We start from the raw sequence: 18,710 nt of genomic DNA, 5'->3' as shown, positions 1-18,710 counted from the left end.
TTGATGGCTACAGGGGTGGCAGGGTCATCTCAGAGAACCTCCTGTAGACAGCTCAAAAGTAGAAGAATACACCCAAATGTCATGACACATAAAGCTAACTCTCAAAACAAAGAGTCGACAAACAGCAACCAGAGGGATATGTGCACTTTGATCTCATGTCTTTACCTGTATTGGAAAAATAACACTATGCTGCTCCCAGCTTTATTTATATATCTGTAGTGAAGACCACTATCAAGACAGCAGACTTACAGTCAAAACCTTTCAGTTAGGCTTGCCAGAATATAAGGAGGGTAGCCAGCAATTATAAAGGGGGTGAAGTAGGCATATATTATGGTCAATTTATATAATTGGTTCCATATTCCTGCAAGAAGAAATAAATGTACTGTATTGGCTGAGTACACACAGCCAAGTAAGAGCAATGGTTAGCTTAGCCATGTTCTAGAAGAGGAGGCCAGAGAGATGTTTGGGATGGGTGAGCCTTTAAGCGTCCCCTGTTGGCCACAGACCTGATAACCCAAGTGAAATTGGTCCATGTCATGGGACCATGGCATACTTCTCTGATTTTACACTTTCCTGTTCACATGTAAACATGCACATAGCAAGAAACCAAGATGTATGAGTTTCTGATGTCATAAATGCATCTTCTTCAAAGACATCTCTAGAGCTTTAGAAGTAGTGGTCTCACTCTCACATTAACTGATTTGGTACAATATATGTATCTCATCCTTCCCCTAAAGAACTCAAACAAGAGTATGCAAGGTTGTCAACCCGTCTCCCAGTCAAGTACTGGCTGAGTCCTGATCTCCTTACTTTCAAATATGAAGCTCTGAAGGATGAACTCCACCAGAGACAAAGAATGGCTAAAAACATATCAGAATGGAGTTAACCTTTTAGTGACGTAAAAATTCACCAACCACCTCTTCTCAGTTCCTCATCAGACCATTCTCTAGGCAAGACATGGGCAACCTGAGAGTGTACAGATCTTTATACTCTAATGCTTGGAAAGCTGTGTTTTAAAAAGAATTTGTTGATCACTCATTAAATCCCCACAACCAGCTTATCATTATCACCTTCAGTACCCCAACTGGAAGAGTGATTGGTTGTGTTACAAATTATGAATGCAAGGTGGTGGTGTTGCCAACAGGCTAGGAAAATACAAAGAAACTTTCTCTGTTCCCTTTAGTGACAAATTTTATACTGCATTCTGCAAAAAAAAAATTTAAAAAATGCAAAAGACATAGCCAAAGAATACTTACTTCCCTTGCCACTTAGGCTTAATAAAAGAATTGCATAAAACCTGGAAAATTCCTGTTAAAATATCTATAAAACAGGTTAAAATGTCTTTAAATCTCTTGAAAGTATCTAGAAAATATAGCTCATTATATTAAATAACTTTTAATCATTGGTTATCTAATTTTCACTGTAACTTTTTTACTACTCATTACATTACTCATTATCCAAAATGTAACTGGTCACAGGTTTCTATGTTAGTTGAAACCAACTTCCAAGCTCTGATTAGAATCCAACTTGCCCTTCCTTGACCATTCATTCACCTTGCTGGCTGGAGCTGACAAGAATTAAAGTCTAATAACTAAAGTCTAATAACATCTGAAGGCTGCAGGTTACCCAATACTAATCTAGAAAATGGCTTTTATAACACCTGCCTTACTTTCTGATGCATGTGTTTATTCATTTTAACCTCCCATATGACTTTTAAAAGAAGGCTAAACAACAATATGCCATAGAAAACTGGGAGTTCCAGTTAAGATTCTTAATCACACACATATACACACTTGACCATGGCACTATATTTTGCCTGCCCATTTTTCCTTGTGCAACAGACTGAAGGTGGGTATGTTGCACTGGGTAATTGGCACGGGGAATGGGGCAAAATCCCTCCCCCACAGGCATGCTAGTCACATTTAACCCACAGCTCAACTGCTGCTTTTAACAAAAAGATGACAACATGAGAGTTACAGCACATGTACCTTAGTTCCAAACAGGGTAAGTAATGGTAGTTTTTCAGGCTCTTTGGCCATGTTCTGAAGGTTGTTCTTCCTGATGTTTTGCCAGTCTCTGTGGCCGGCATCTTCAGAGGACTGGAGTAGGAACTCTGAAGATGCCGACTAAGAGACTGGTGAAACGTCAGGAAAAACAATCTTCAGAACACGGCCAAAGAGCCTGAAAAACCCACAACAACCATTAGATCCCGGCTGCGAAAGCCTTCACGAATACAGGATAAATAATATTGAAAGCAGACAATAATGAGGGATACAGGTTGTCCAGCTCATTGAATCTCACTCAGCAAATTAGCTAATGAGGTTGCACCAAGGAGGAACTTGTTAAAATGCATTATTCTACTGGTGAATTTATGCAGTATATGAGCTACAGCATGAATTTGACACAACTCCAGGAGGCAGTGGAAAATAGGAGGGCCTGGCGTCCTCTGGTCTATGGGGTCACGAAGAGTCGGACACAACTAAATGACTAAACAACGACGATGAGCTACAGCATTCTGTACTCACATACCCTGGAAATATCATGGATACACCAGTGAATTACAGTGAGCAGTCTCTGGATTGTCCTCTATGTTTCCCCGATGGACTTCAGATCTTCATTCTGTTGGTCACAACCCCTTAATCACACTTCCTGATTTTACACAAATGTAAGCTTTACCTTTCAGCATCAAATGCTCTTATCTCTCCCCTCCCCCTGCAGTTCTATGGGTTCCTGTTCCACAAATGGAACCAGTAAGTTGCCAGACTGTTAAAGCTTTGTTACTAACTTGCTCACATTTCCATTCATAAGAATATGCATTTATGACAGTGAGAAAAGTATATAACACATATTATTCCCTACAGCTTTGTAAAAGGGGAAGAAAAGTGAAATAAAAATCATTCATGGTCTGTAAAACATATTTGTACTCAGTGTTCCCAGAAAGTGTGTTAGCTACAAAGCTAAAATAGTAGTGTAACTATATACGTATAATATTTCAGTCCTACATTTTTTGGACAATTTAATAAAAAAAAACCACAGGCATTGCTCTGTGGCACAAAATTTAGGCAAACTAAGTGCAGACATTAATTAATTTGTTACACATTTCTTTAAATATGTTGGGGAAAAATAGTTACTATTTTCTGGTTTGTAATTGTAGATCTTTAAATTGGGTTGGGCAATTTAAGCAGAGCCAAAAGTCATTCTTCAGATGTGCTGACAGCTGGATGGCTACACTCTTAATCTGCATCCTTTAAAAAAAAAAACAGTTTAATGCAGTATTTATACACTGTAAAGTTTGCTACAGTGATTTTTTTTAAAGTTAAGCTTTTTAAAAGGGTTTCCCAAACTGAAACCCCTCCTTATGTTCCTTAGCAGCCAATTTCAAAAATAAAATAAAATTGCGAGTGTGAATATGGGTAGTGCTCCAGGGGTTCTACATGACGCCCAAGACATTACAAAAGGGTCCCTCACACTCACTAGAGGACACAAGATGCCTTCTTGAGAAATAATTTATTTTTTAAAAAATGAGAGTGTTTGGGGATCCGGGGGACAGAGATCCCAGGGGGGCTTCCTCTGGCCCATGAGCCACATTCTGCCTACCCTTATTCTAGACAAACAACCTCAATATTCACATTCATCTTACAGAATTACCCATCATATCTTTCAGTCATTACACTCCTGGAACAAGCAATATTCCTTCTGAGATTTCAACTAGTTTGCATCTTTTGTAAATGAGAAGGAATTCAGAAACAATATGTCCCAAGGTTAAAATTAAGAAAAACTCAACAGAATGTTTAAAGGCCAGGAATTACAAGAAGAAATCTAGATTCAGTGCAAAACCTTAATTCAGCCCATTTCCCATACACATTTTGGTTAATCTTTAATTCTATGGTTGTATGTTTATTTGAATTATGATAAGGATGTACTTCTCTAGACCTTAGGCTCAGATTTTCTTTTTAACAAAGGGGAAATCTGGGAAGCTTCTCTTCTAAAGTGCTAATTGGATTTCAGCTGCTCCTAATTTGAGTTTCTTCTCTGTACCTCATTTCCTGCTTTGGCTGCAGTTTACTTAGGTATTGCTGCTGGCAGTAATCTGAAGAGCCCTAAAAAGCAGTGTGCATTTGTGTTGAAGATTTCCCCTGAAACACCTGGGAACTGCCAAATATAATTGTTTGCAGCTGGTTCTGTATGCTTAGTGAGTGTGTAAAGTATGTGTAGGTGCTGGTAGAAAATGGTAGATGGGCAGCGATTACTCACTGGCCAGGTTTGCTGCCTTGCTATTTTATTATCCTATTAACTTTCCTAACTCAGGTTATAAAGGCTCATTTGCTGCCTTTCACAAGCTCAGTCTACATTCTGGGAAAGATCTGAATATGATCCGCTTACTAAACAGCTGATGGAAAGCCATTTGCCTATATTTCTTCGTGACTAATGAACCTATATATTTTAAAGTGAGGATGTGTTAAAAGGGAGAACACTTTCATAGACTGAAGATTATTATTTTTTTTAGATAAAATGTTTGTTGATGGATTCTTTCCAAGTACTTGTCTTTGCATGCCAATCAAACTGTAGCAAGTATAAAGACCGTTGTTCTTTTCCAGTAATCTGTGACAAATTCTCGGCTTTGATGAGTGAGGTCTATATGTAGACCTGTTTTTCAGGGGCATTTGCAGAAAGGCTGATGACAAGCCCACACTGAAAATAAGTAACTGGCTAAGGAGATGGCAAATGAGTAAAGTATCTTGTGGCTTCCTGTTTTTTGTAAGACATGTATTGGGGAAAACCAAAAGACATTCCAAAAAAACAGCTTAGACAGTTGACTAAACAAAGCCAGGAGGGCATAATTATCAGAGGTTGAGGATATCCCTTAGTGCTTTTAAAATTCTTCCATTCTCCCCCTTCTCTTGTGTTCTGTTCTTGATTTGCGTTGTGGAAATTCTAACTCCCATGCAAGCTTGAATGTATGGTACAGATTTGCTTGTTCTTATGTTATCTTCTCTCACATACATTCATAACCATCCTTCTTTATTATAGTTTTCCAGGTAAGAATTTGCAGCGGAGTCACAGCAGTGCCTTACAGCCTCATTGAAGTAACCCCAATTTTCCATTCCAAAGGCCTCCCTTCCTTTACCCATTCCTCGTGTCTCTTACCCCCAATCCCATTTCCAGCCATATCACCAAATTCAGTCTTCTTGCTTTCATACCCTCTACAAGTCATGCTATAACTGTGAACCATGTAACTAGAGAATGATTACTTTCCAGACCTGTCCAGCAAGAATTTTTAAAAAACAAAACAATACAATTTTAACTGGAGCACTTCTAATTTTCTTGCCTCCTCTCAAACTTTCCAGAGGCTTCCTGCGCACTCACCTCTACCAGTGCTGTAATGTTGTAGCTTATCGCTGTAAACTGCCTCTTTGCTGTAGGCTCGCTTCCTAGTGGGGAAAAAAAAAAGTAAATATTAGTTCAGTCAGTGCCCAAGCAATATACATTTACAGAGATCTTTTTGGTACAAAACCAGCCCAATAAGGGGTCTTTTTGGCACAAAACCACCCCACAGGAGCCTAACCCTGTCTGGTAGTGATTCACAGGTTTTGTTTGCTTTTATTACATCAGTATCTAACACCTCAATTGAATATGTGGGTTTGTTGAGGCTTACTCTTTAGTGAGGATGTTAAATTGTAGCCCAAGACCTTCAACTGGGGCCACGTTAAATGTTAACCCTAAACAGGGTAATTCCTTTGGGGAATAAGCTCCCCCAAATTGCCCTAGTTGTCCTTTTTCTACCTTTTTTCCCTATTATTCTTTTTCGCTCCTACCTTCTGAGTTTTTCCTACTAGTCACTAGAACTGTTTAAAACATCTCACTCAGAAACACATATTAGCCAAATCCTCTTCCTTAGTATAGTACATTGCACCAGAGCAGGCTGACTCAAGAGTAGTCAATGGGCCCATTCTGTGACTTTCTAGACTAAAGTAAGTTGTACTTACAATAGGCCCATTTCAATCAATATAACTTATGAAGCAGGTAGCTCAGAGTAGGTCCATTGCCCACTGATGCAACGGACCTACTCTGGAACAATTTACTGTGCTGAGCAACCAAATTTTGGCCACTGCCACTTACAATTGGGAAAAATCTTGGTATAGATTTCAGCAACTGAGTTAAGAGCAGTGCAACCATAATTCAAAGATCCACTAGTCATAAAGGGTTAGCACCTTCTGCCAACAGAACACTCTTCTGCCAGCTGATCTCAGAGATCTGCCAACAGATATATCTGACAGCAGAATGGCTTTGCTGGCTAACATCTGCTGGGAGAAGAGACAAAAAGGGAGAGAGATATGAAGGTGAGGCAATGATAGACCCGAGTTATGTCAAATCTAAATGTCCTTTAACAAAAAGACATAGCTACAGTGGTAGCACAAAGTTAGAGCAGATCACAGCTGACTGCTCTGGCAGAAGAGGTGGGAAGATGAGTCTCCCCGCTCAGCTGCTGAGAGGTCAGCCGAGGGGAGAGGTAGGACTATTTCAGCATTTAGTGAAATAATGCTGCCATTACACATGTGTGCTGAAAAGCAGCCCGGTAAGTGGACCAGGCTGGTTCTGCCCCCCAAAATGGACCCTATGGCACCCCCCCCCCGGGATACACATATGAAGTTCCCATGTTTAAATTGAATTTAGGACAGCCTTAGCTGGCCTACTGCAAGGTCAGCCAGCTCTTGGACAGTTAGGATTGCATTCTAAAGGAGCAGCAGGGAGGCAGTGGGAAAATAAAAAAATCATACCAGGATTTAAAGCAAAAACCAAAGCTTGCTGCTTGTATACCACCTCATAGTGCTCAAGGCATTCTCTGGGAAGTTTAGAATTATGCAGGCTACACATTGACACCCCTGCCCCCAGCAAGCTGGGTACTCAATTTACCGACCTCAGAATGGAAGGCTGAATGAACTTTGAGCTGGCTACCTGGGATTGAACCTAGGTTATGGAGCAGAGGTGGCTGCAGTATAGCAGTTTAACCACTGTGCCACGAAAACTCCTTACCACAAACTTCTATGCAAAGTAGATGGAGGGATAAAGATAAGGAGGAATGCAAAGAAAGACCAATCTGGTCCTAATCATGATGACACCCAAACCCAGGATTGCTACATGCCATAAATTAAGCCTTCCAAAGGAAACCCGTATCAGAATATTTTTGGTACATCTATGTGGGTTGCATTTGGCATGAACATGGGAGGCTTCTCTATAGCAGCTCCCAGATTCTGAAACTTCGTCCCATAGGAGGTCAGGCTGGCCCCATCTTTGCTGTCCTTCTGCAAGCAGGCAAAGACCTTTCTCTTCAGGCAGCCTTTCCTTTGAATGATTGGTAGACCAAGGAGATTTTTGAAGGAGCATTTTATTCTGTGTTTCACTTGTGTTTTCAATATTGTTCTTATTACGAGTTTTAATATGGTATTTGTTTAATATTTTTTTACTATTGTAATAATTAATTGTTTGGCTTTTGACTTTGTTTCTTTTAAATACTGTAAGCCACCTTGTATCCTCCAGCAGGAAGGAAGGAAAAAATATAAATAAATAAATAAATAAATAAATAAATAAATAAATAAATAAATAAATAAATAAATAAGTGGGTCAAGCTAAGGCCCAATACTGAAAAGGTGGCACACACAGGGAGGAAAGCCTTCTCACAGTGGAAACTGTTAAATGCAGACTGACATGACCCATATTGGGTTTTTGTGATCCAGCATTTCTCAGTAACTTGAAATATTCTTTTTTTTTAAAATAGTAATTAATTACTTGGTTTTTTAAAAATATCATTTAGAAAATCCAAAATAATTGTGGATTTTTTTTTTTTTTGAGCAGCTGATGGTCGTTCTTCAAAAAGTAACACATTTCTATAATTTAAATTTAAAAACAGGAAAAGAATACAAAAATGGCCCCGAAATATAAACTGTCTTAGGTATAATAAGCATTAATAAAAAGTACGATTTTATGCTTAGATTACCTGGAAAAGTTACATATTAATGGGTAATGTTATTTCAACACATTGCTTGGAAAGCTTTGCATTTCTCATGAGAGAAGTACACAGTATTCTGTCTCCGTATGTGAGACTATTTTCTAACTGGAACATTTGCGCTTCATAAAAAGGCACAACTCTATCTCCACAAACTAAAATTTCACCCACACCTTTTCTGATTGGTAGATTGTGTTACAGTAATCTCTACAAAGCACAGCTGCTCAGCAGAAAATGTGCATATTTCCACAGTCTCGTTCAGGTAAAAGTTTGGAATGAAAAGGAAAACCGACATTTAGAGTGGTTACCTGCTGCAAACAATTGAAATAGCCACCAAGGAGACAATAAAGACAACTCCTGCTGCTGCAGACCCAGCAATCAAAGGCAGTTGTTCTCTCAGTTCTGACTTGTAGTCATCTGAAAAAGATAAGGGCTCTGTAATTTTCTACCTTGCTCATTGCTAACAGTAAATCTCTGTTATTTATTTACTGCATTTATCTATCACTGTTCTTCCCAGGAGTTCAGGGTGACATACACATTTAATCCTAAGACTGGTGATCCCATTTAACCCTAGAACTTGTTATTAAATCATATAACTTGTAAAACAATGCTAGCTAACCGTGGTTTTCTCAAGGCCAGTGAGTTCCATGGCTGAGTAGGAATTGTCTTTCCATCCAAAACTCAAGAGTCATATTCTGCCATGCCTGTTCTAGAGCAGTGGTTCTTAACCTTTGTTACTCAGGTGTTTTTGAACTGCAGCTCCCAGAAACCCCAGCCAGCAGAGCTGATGGTGAAGGCTTCTGGGAGCTACAGTCCAAAAACATCTGAGTAACAAAGGTTAAGCACCAGTGTTCTAGAGCAGTGGTCCCCAACCTTGGGCCTCCAGATGTTCTTGGACTACAACTCCCAAAAGCCTTCACTACCACTTCTGCTGGCCAGGATTTCTGGGAGTTGAAGTCCCAGAACATCTGGAGGCCCAAGGTTGGGGACCACTGTTCTAGAGGATCTCTGAGGCCTTATAAGAATCTTTGTAATATAGCAAGTTGTGTTATGGAGGCAGAGTAGCTAAGCTGATATGTAACAGTAAAACATACTTAGCACTATGAGAAAAAGCCTAGAAAAAAAAACCTCAGATACTCATATTCCACTTTCATTCTGTTCTTCCACTCTCACAATAATTACTTAGTGGCTGAAATTCTGTTGTACAGTTTTGTCTCTATGGCAAGTTTGATAGTCCAGAGTGGATTGTTCTTGACTAGAGACTTCTTTTTTCTATTTCAGGGTGCACATGAATGCATGTATGCAATCTGTGTACACCCTGGAACTTAAAAAAAAATCTTTAATCAACAGTAACTTCTTGCTGTTGATGACATCATTCCTGTTGCATTAGTTGAGCTTCACAACAAGATTGTGGCTGCTGAATTTATTTTTAGCAAAGCTCAGTTTGCCATTACATCTGAATGGACACAATATAATTTGCATTTATTGGCAAACCAGAATTGCAATCCAGGACCAAACTCCAGGAAATAATATCCTTTGTAACATCTTCTCCTTTCCTGTATGAAGCATTCAGATAAAGGGCACTATCCCATTGCAATTTTACCACAATAGTCCTATGGACAACATTAACAAATTAATATAATTAACATTATCACACATCTTTTGATCATTCTGCCTCTAATGGCTCAAAATAAATTTAGAGAAGTAGAAATGTTTCACGCCTTCTTTTAATTTTCTTATTCTCTTTTGCAGTTAATTACTGGTGACCTGTATTATCTGAGGTCTAATACCTAAATTCTGAACAAAATCTCATCTAACAATCAATTATTATTTAATAATCCACTATATCCGTTCTTGTTAGATTTCAATTAGCTGCTTACATTTCAGAATACGATCCTTGCCTGTCTAATTGAAAGTATGAAGGAAACTCATTTTAAAAAAACGTCAATTTATTCAGTCATATTGTCCATGTACATGCTCCTCATTTCCTTATTCAATTAGATTACTTGGACTCTAGACAATGATCGTTTTGTAGTGAAGCTGACTTAGTTACATTTTGAGAGTTAAAGTGCTTCATGGTGTGAGCCACTAGAGTGAGGAAATTATAGCAATGAAAAAGCTCACTGAGATATACCACCTCTCAAAGCATAGGTATGGCAGAGGTACCTTTGCTCTGTGGTACTTCACTGTTGAGGAATCAAACCATTCACACAATACTGGTTACCTGTTTTCCAAGGATGGAAACAACACTAATTCTTCATTCTCATTGCTTTTAGGCTATCTCAACTTGATCAGACACCCTAATGAATAATTTTACAGCCCCATACATTTCCTCACCTTTAAGTAACAGCAAGATAAAAGAGTACTATTTTATTCACTCTCTGTAAATTGTGCAAGTTGCTGCACAAACCTAACATCCTTTTTCTTCGAGAACCAAAGTACACACATACAGCAAGCAAAGGAGAACCCACTGATAGTTAAACAAAGACTCAAAAAACTCTCTCCCTTCCCCCTCCTATTTTTCAACCCTTTATAGGCCATGAAACAAAGCAGAAGCTATTGACATTCTGTGTTATTTACATGAAAGTGCTGCTTCTGCTGTGTTATTTCTGCAGTTTTATTTATTGTATACTAGAGATGGGGATGAAGCACCAAAATGGCACTTCAACTTGGTTTCTGGGTAGTCAAACTTGACGACCCATGAATCACAAATTACCCCTCAGTGACCTGATGAGCAACAAATCAATTTGTCATTTGTCGGGTCATTTTTTACCCTTTTCCTCCTCTTGCTATGTCCTGTGTGGCATAGCAAGAGGAGGGAAAGCAGGGATCAAAGCAATCATGCAGCGGCTGGGGGATCCCTTTGATCCTTCCTTGATCCCTTCCCTCCTCTTCTTATGGCATGTGGGCATAGGAAGAGGAGGAAAGGGGAACCAAGCCATCCCCCAGCCCCGGGGGTGCGATTCCCTTCAGGCAGGCTTTAGCAAGCCACCGAAAAGGAAAACCCATCTCTGCTTATGCCCCCTAGGAACAGCTGATCGGTGGGGGCATAAGCAGATAGGGAAGGAAGAAACTGATATAAAAGGGTTATATTCATTGATTCATATTCGTTGGCATCTCTGGACCTTAAGAATATGAAGCAACGAATATCTGGCAAATCAGGGATATTTAATGAATATCCTGATTCATTTTTATATTTGTCCTCATATCTAGTGTATACACAAAAAAGTTATTATTCTCTTCTGTTGCTGATAGCACCGATATTTAATTTTGCCCTTTCACAGGATGAGGACAATAATGTCATGACACCTTGTTCTTGAGTGCAAGAATGAGTCAAGGAAGGCTTTACATCACTACTTGTTTCATTTTTCTCTACGGCTGTGGTGACCTGATCCATCTTCTTCTCTATGGCTGAATAAGAAAGGGCTGGCCATCGGAGTAAACTCAGGAGTACAATTGTACCCACCCACAACTGACGTCCAGCCTTTTAAAGAAAATGTACATTTGTACATAGTCATTCATTCCTACTGTGTTGCGGTACGCTGCTTAAATAAACTGAGTGTAGTCATTAAGCCTTAAAGTAGTGCAGATCCCTGCTTCATCTAGAACCCAGAAAGGGATTGTATAACTGTTGCGATTAACATAAGGAAGGCGTTGCAGTGATACAATCAAAAGACACTTTCAAAGATAATCTAGCCTTGAAATATTCATCTAAATGTGCTTAGTGTTTTCATCTGCTTGGTATGAGTACAGAGGAAGTAATGGCTTGCTTACACTATACTTCCATAGACATTCTCTCTTAAACAAAATATTCCTCTCTGCTGAATGCATGATAGGCAGACCATTACTCCAACACAGAAGGGTTCTGCTTATGTCTCTGCTGCTGGGAAACAAACATTCAGAACCTTTTCACATACAGAAATCATTTTTTTTTTAAAAAAAGACACTTACATGGTCAGGATAGAAGCAGAGATAAGAGATTACAGCCAGATTAGTCCTCCAGCTGACAATTAATCAAACATCTCTGCAAATCGCCTGGCTCTCGCCACGCTACCCCACTGGGAGGCAAGGGTTTGGAGAGACAAGTTGATTTAATCCAATTATAGCTTAGAAGACTGACAAAGAATGCAACCTCTTTCTCTCTCACACACAGCTCCACTCCCTGCTCTTTTTCTCTCTCCTTTTGTTGCTGCGCACACTCACCATCTGTAAGGGTTTGGAAGCACATTTTTCCACTGTATTTCCCATAGCCAGCGACAGTTCGGGCTCGCACCTGTACCACGTATACCATTCCGGGTCGCAGCCCATCAATTCGGGCTGTGTTGGTCTGACTCTTGGCCATGGAGGAGTTGTACTCATTGTGGTCCTTCAGAGAACAGTAAACGGAAGAGGCGAAAAGGTATCAATCCAAGGGAAGAAGAAAAGTGCTTCTAAGATCTATTCTTCTCCTGATAAGTCATCAAAGATACAATGGCAGTGAAATGCAACATGAAGATTTTTCCTTTCATTCTCTTTCAACAAAGCCAAGAAACATGCTAGCAATGACTTTTTTGCAGGTTTCTCATCCAGCCTGAGCATGGGATGCAACAGAACAATGATGGTTAATGGCTGGGATGCATCTAGGACACCTAAGCACTCTTACAAGATTTGACCTTTCTGGCAAGGATGGAAGAAGTTAGGGCTTTCCATATAACCACAGAGTGCACAAACTACATGTTCATTCTCTCATTTAATTTTTTTCCAGTATAGCTGTGTGGAAATAACCTTTGGAATTTTCCAACCTATTTGTGGCCAGAAAAATTTGTATCATTGTTCAACAAACTCTCTAGAAGAACGGCCTTCAGCAGTTTCTCCAAGCTTGGCTCATCATTAGCAGTGGCCGCAACAGTGCCACTTTTTTGCCAACTGGGGTAGTGGGGAGGCACCTCCTGTAAATGCTGGAGAAATTTGGTGGCAATTACTTTCTGTCTCTAGGAGAGTAAGAAAAAGCAATGTTTCTTAGAAAAAACATCTGTGAAATTTCCTTTTGGTACTTGTCATTCTTTAGAATTTGGTACACTCCTTAACATTTCTGAATGCATTTTGAGGGGTCATCATATATATTTTTTGTCATGACTACAGGTGCTCATAATACAGCTTCTTCCCTCTACGCCTGTAGCAGGTAAAAATGAGGGCAGTATTGTATCTGGTTCCAAGAAAAAGGTGTGTCAGAACTTGTCTTCCAGTTTCTCAAAAGTGTTTTTCATCCCATGGAAGAGACATCTCTTTTTCTGTCTGATTCTCAGGGGCCTTTACTAGTCCTTTTCTTTGAAATTTTCAGTTGATTGTTAACACTGCAAGATGGCCAGAAGTGCGGCTTTTTTTCTCCTTTATCAGTCTCTGCTTTCCCTGGCTGTCCACGCTTTCCGATCTGAAAAAAATCACCATGGGAGAATGTACTTCCCCTTGGCTTTAATTAAACTGGGGGAGCAGTCAGTTAACACAGGAATTGTGCAGTGAGAGGCTAACTCAAAATCCTGAATTGACCATGATAATTTCCCATCTTTTCCCCTCTTTAGAAATTCTTTTTAAATGACATTTCTTTTCTCTATCAAATTGAATGAAAATGGTTGAACTTCTCATGGCAGAAATCTCTGGCACAGCACAATTTTTAAGTAATAGTGATATTACTATTAATATACAGTGGTGCCCCGCATAGCGAGGTTAATCTGTTCCAGATTAACCGTCGCTATGGGGAAACATCGCTATACGGAACGGAAAACGCCATAGAAACGCATTAAACTTAGTTTAATGCGTTCCTATGGCTCTTAAACTCACAGTTCTGCGAAGTTTCTCCATAGCGCCGCCATTTTCACGCCCTCGGTAAGTGAGGGCAGGGTGCAAAAATGGTGCAGGTGGCCATTTTCTGCACCCAGCGGCCATTTTGGAACCGCCGATCAGCTGTTCCCAAAATGGCCGCCGGGTGCAGAAATGATCGCAATGTGATGTTTAGCCTATCTAAACATCGCAATGCGATCGCATTAGCGTCCCCAAAAAATGGGTTGCTATGCGGATTCTTCGTTAAACGGTGCGCTCGTTAAGCGAGGCACCACTGTATACTGTATTTTAAAAAGCAAATACTCAGAGTGCTGTTGATCCCTTTAGACATAATTAAATTAAAATTTCCACATGACAGTGAGATGTCATGATTGTCAAAAAAGTTTTTAAAATACAGATTAATATCTTTTTTTTTCCCAAATGGAACTGCAAAGTGGAAGTTGCTACAAAGGGGTCTGGTCAGCTGCCTAGTTAAGTGGCTCCTCCTACAAATGGTTATACAAGGAGCCACATGATCAGACAGGTGACCTGCCTTCTGTACTTAACATGGATACGTTACCTTTTGCAGTTACATATCCACAAAACTGACCAGACCACTGGTCAAAATAATGAACTGGGGAGCATAGCAGCAACATGTAGCACCACATTAAATGAGTAATAACTGGCAGTGTGATTGTATATTTACAGTCCAAAGTGTCTCTGTTTTGGGGGAAGTGCACAGACTTGACAGGGTTGGGGTGGGCATGGAGACAAATCGAGTCCATCGAGTCCAACCCGTTGCTCAGTGCAATAATCCAAATCAAAGTAGATCTGACAGATGGCTGTCCAATTTCTCTTGCATACCTCCACTGCTAGGGCACTCAAAACTTCTTGAGGTAATTGGTTCCATTGTTGTACTGCTCTAACAATTAGAATTTTTTTCCTGATATTTAGCTGAAATCTGGCTTCCAAACTTGAGCCCATTGTTGCGTGTCCTGCATTTTGGGATGACAGAGAACAGATTCTGCCCCTTCTTCTGTATGACTATAATGCAAGGTAGCCAAAAAGTGCCTATTACACCTGTGCCAACAACGTGCCTGTAGCTTGCAATGAATATGCTCTGTCACTGAGAGTACAGGATAGATCACAACAGATGTTCAAGAAAATGTGATAGCCTTCTACCAAAAGTGCAACTTTGGAGAGTCTGTGCATATGCAAACTATAAGAAGCAGGTATTAAACTCACATTGTGTAAAAACCTAAACTTCTTCGGTGACCAGTGTAAGACTTAAATGAGTTTCAAGTATCATTTGAAAACTCACTTGTTTGAACAGGCTTTCTCTGGCTATAATATCTGACATGACACTTTATTTTTTATGTAAGATTTTGATTATGATTGTACTAGAGTCTATATATATTTTCAAATGTTGCAATATTAAGATGCATGTTGAGTATTGTAAGTGCAAAAGTAGATAAACAGAGCTTTTAAGTGAGAAAGTAGATAAACAGAGCTTTGATTTCAGATAATGACATCCTCCAGCAGAACATTCTGTAGGCCATACATTCAACTGTAAGACGAGTCATATACCTGCATCATCTACAGGTATGTATCAAGGCCCAAGACTCCCAAAATCACCTTGCCTGCAATTTATCAGGTGCTCTTAAAAACGCCCCTGCAATCTCCACTGGGAATTGAATTTCAGAAACAGAATTCAAATAGTATTTGCCATATTGTGTTTCAGTTTCATTATTTCATCTCCAAACATTATCCACACATTTTCTAGGTTTTTTTGTTGGTGTTGTTAATGAGGGTCAGATCCATCTGCTCAAATACCTAACTTAACTGTTAGGGTTTCCATCAAATATTTATGAAGATGTAGCTTGTGACTCATGAATTTAGTGTCATCTTACTCTTCCTTGAGTATGTACTCTTTGACCCAGCTGTGCTGGAGTATAAACAGTGTGGCCTCAGTAAAATTCCTGTTACATGGCTCACTCCAGTACACTCACACAATGAGGTTCACAACTGGTGTGTGAAGTGTACATTTGACAAAGAAGCCATCACCACCCATTTTCCCTCCGACAATGAGGCCTGAAGAAACAATGCAATTCCATCCTCTCTTTTTTTTGGCCAGAGATTGTCAAATACTATTTCCTATGCTTCAGGTCCTAGACATTCATTTGACAAGGAGAAAATGGAAGGTGGAAAGCAGTGAGCTGCCGAAGGCTACAATGGTATCTAATTCTTGAATTTGCAGTCCCTATCTGCTAAATGCTGAACTACGCTATCAAAAACGTACGTACTGTAGTTACAGCATATATATATATACCCTTTAAGAGTTGTTCTAATCCAAACATTTTCTTGTGCTGAATGTTATTTATGCCATCTTTTACCATGCACAAACACAAGCATTTGTTTCTTTTCTCCTGGCTAGTTAAGTTCCCCCTGAGTACCTTGATAGTGAGGTGAGGTGGTCTGATGTAAATGTGATAATACAAAATAGATATATTGCTTCATCTGCCTCCCAGTTCTGTTTAGGTAGACCTGTAGTCGTAAACAATAGCACACATGCTTGGCTGGTCTGTCTAGTAGCCGTGCCATTGACAGTTGTTCCTTGAAAATCTGGTATTTGATATCATTCACTGTACCCCAGAGACTCATGGGCCAAACTAGTTCACTATCCAATTTACGACAATCTGTGCTGGATTTCATCTAACCAGCTCTTACAAGGTAATAAAACAGAGGTCATCTCTGGGATAGGAGAAGCATAAGAGTGTTGCAGGAAGATATGACAGGTATAGAGAAGTGGCACACAGTGGGCAAAGCAATTACTAGACATCATGGAAGCTTGTCATTCCTACTATGTTATTAGCCACCAGAAAGGGCCATCATTCAAAAATGTGAGGAAATGGAACAATTATACACTACAAGCAAGCAGGAATCAATGGGGAGACTCTGGTTTCAGTTGAGTATGTTTCAAAGTACTGACCCACCCCGAGCCTTGTTAATTATTGAAACTTGGGACAAAACATTCTGCACTGCTGCTGCTATGACTCAGACAAACAACAGGTAATGGATATAAAGCTAAGGAGGGAAGCACACAAGTTGGGGTGTAATTAAGATTGGAATCATAGAATGTCAAGACTGGGCAAGGCAAAGTCCTTACCAATCTATGGGAGAAAAAGTTCCCAGGGAACTGCGTTGCTTATGGCTAGACACTGCAAAGCCTTGAAGGAGAAATCCCACAAGACTGCATGTAATATATAGAAAAATAGGCCCTCACATTGAGAGGATGAATACTCAATGGGAAAAAAATGCATTCATATAGGAATAGTTCTATATGGGAGTAAATTGCTGCCAAAAATGTACAGAACACCACTGAAATTATAATTGTGAACAAATAGCCAATTACATTTTATTTAGGGTTGGCTGAAAGGTATGCAGTAGTTATCTCCCCATTGACTTCAACTAGGGTTGGATCACACCAAAACTGAGCATTCCACAACATAGGGAAAACAGCAGTGACTTTCAGCCCTCCCACTCCCTTGCCATGAATGGCCCAACCCCTGCCCCTGCCCCTTCCCTCAAATACATTCAGGCTTACGGTGGCTGGTCTTGAGCCCATAGTGCTGCTAATCTCGGGGATGCAGATCCGGCTCACCTTCTCATAATAACGGATTTCATAATCCAGGATGATGCCGTTGGGCTGTTCTGGCTGAGGCCATGACAAGGTGATGCTCCTCATGGTGGCACTTACCTGGTGCATGATGGGAACTGTGGAGGGAGCTATGGAGAAAGGAGGGAACAGGAAGTGCAAGAAAAGTGAAAATTAACTTAGGGGAATGAGAAAATGAACATTCTGAAGAAAGAAAATATTAAGGGGGGAGCAGCAAGGATGAAGGTGCCACAGAAGTGATTATCAAAATACCAGTTACAGACCAATGGGCAGAAACTGTACAGTTGACTGTTGGATTTCTTGTTGCAACCATTCACCTTATACATTGTAAAGTACTCTGGATATAAAATGATATTCAAATAAACCAACACACGCATGAAAAATAGCAATTAAATAATTATTACTGAACACATCAAAATACTTTGAGCCAAGAATGGCTTCTAGACAAATCACACAGAGATAAATAGGAATAATACAAAATGAGATATTAAATTCCCATTCAGTTGAATGGTGCATGGCTGGGAAGGTTCCTATGGATTGCACTTTTGGAATGTGTGTTTTTTTTCATAGCTTGCAGTTTTGTGGCAATATGTAAAATCCTCAACAGCCACACACAATTCAATCAGTCCAATAGTATCTATGACATTGTAAATATAGTCTCAGTTTTCCAGCCAGGGCAAACCTCGTTGCTTTTTTATCCTTCATTTCCCCTGTTTCCTAGCCCTTATCTGCTGTGCAATTCTTCTATATATGCATAGTGAGAGAGAGGGAGAGAGAGAAGGCCCAGCTTTATTTTATCACATTAGGTGTAATATCTTCTGAACCTCTAAATTCCTCAGTCTGTCTATCCTCCATCTCCACCACAATCTGTTTTCTGCTCTCCTGTTTTACGGAATACCTTTCGCTCTCATTTATAATTGCTGCCTTGTACCTCTTAACGCCTTTATCCTGATCCCATCACTTTACACCTCTGCTGACATGAATTGTCCTTGCCTATGCCTTATAGGTCATATGGTGCCAGTGGTGGCGGTTGCCCCCACCCCCTTTCTTTGCTCCCCTGTTGGCCACTTTCTCATCACCCTTCTTTCAACCTTCACTTCTGCTCACACGATTTATGTCTCTTGCACTTTATCCACAACCAGCAGTGCAATGGCAATCTGATGCAGAAACCCCTCATTTTTAATTTCTGAAGAAGTGCTTGCTCATGTGAGAAGAGTGTATCCCCTCTAATGC

The 18,710-nt window shown here is 39.9% G+C and overlaps 1 protein-coding gene across 8 annotated transcripts in view; it reads right to left on the bottom strand.

Moving 5' to 3' along the window:
• Positions 1-18,710, bottom strand: part of EPHB1 (EPH receptor B1) — a 436,605-nt gene that overhangs the window by 65,973 nt on the left and 351,922 nt on the right. For 5 of the 8 annotated variants that reach the window (XM_078389291.1, XM_020786358.3, XM_078389288.1 and 2 more), the window contains exons 6-9: positions 17,406-17,587; positions 12,209-12,371; positions 8,314-8,422; positions 5,368-5,432 (exon numbers count right to left, since the gene is read on the bottom strand). In XM_078389291.1, coding sequence (XP_078245417.1) covers positions 5,368-5,432; positions 8,314-8,422; positions 12,209-12,371; positions 17,406-17,587 — 519 coding nt within the window. The remainder of the gene's footprint in view (positions 1-5,367; positions 5,433-8,313; positions 8,423-12,208; positions 12,372-17,405; positions 17,588-18,710) is intronic. The other 3 variants (XM_020786362.3, XM_078389289.1, XM_020786364.3) reach the window with 1 other exon arrangement.

The sequence above is a fragment of the Pogona vitticeps genome, chromosome 3, assembly GCF_051106095.1.
Source record: "Pogona vitticeps strain Pit_001003342236 chromosome 3, PviZW2.1, whole genome shotgun sequence".
Classification (NCBI taxonomy): domain Eukaryota; kingdom Metazoa; phylum Chordata; class Lepidosauria; order Squamata; family Agamidae; genus Pogona; species Pogona vitticeps.
This window is presented reverse-complemented; position numbering and strand designations above follow the sequence as displayed.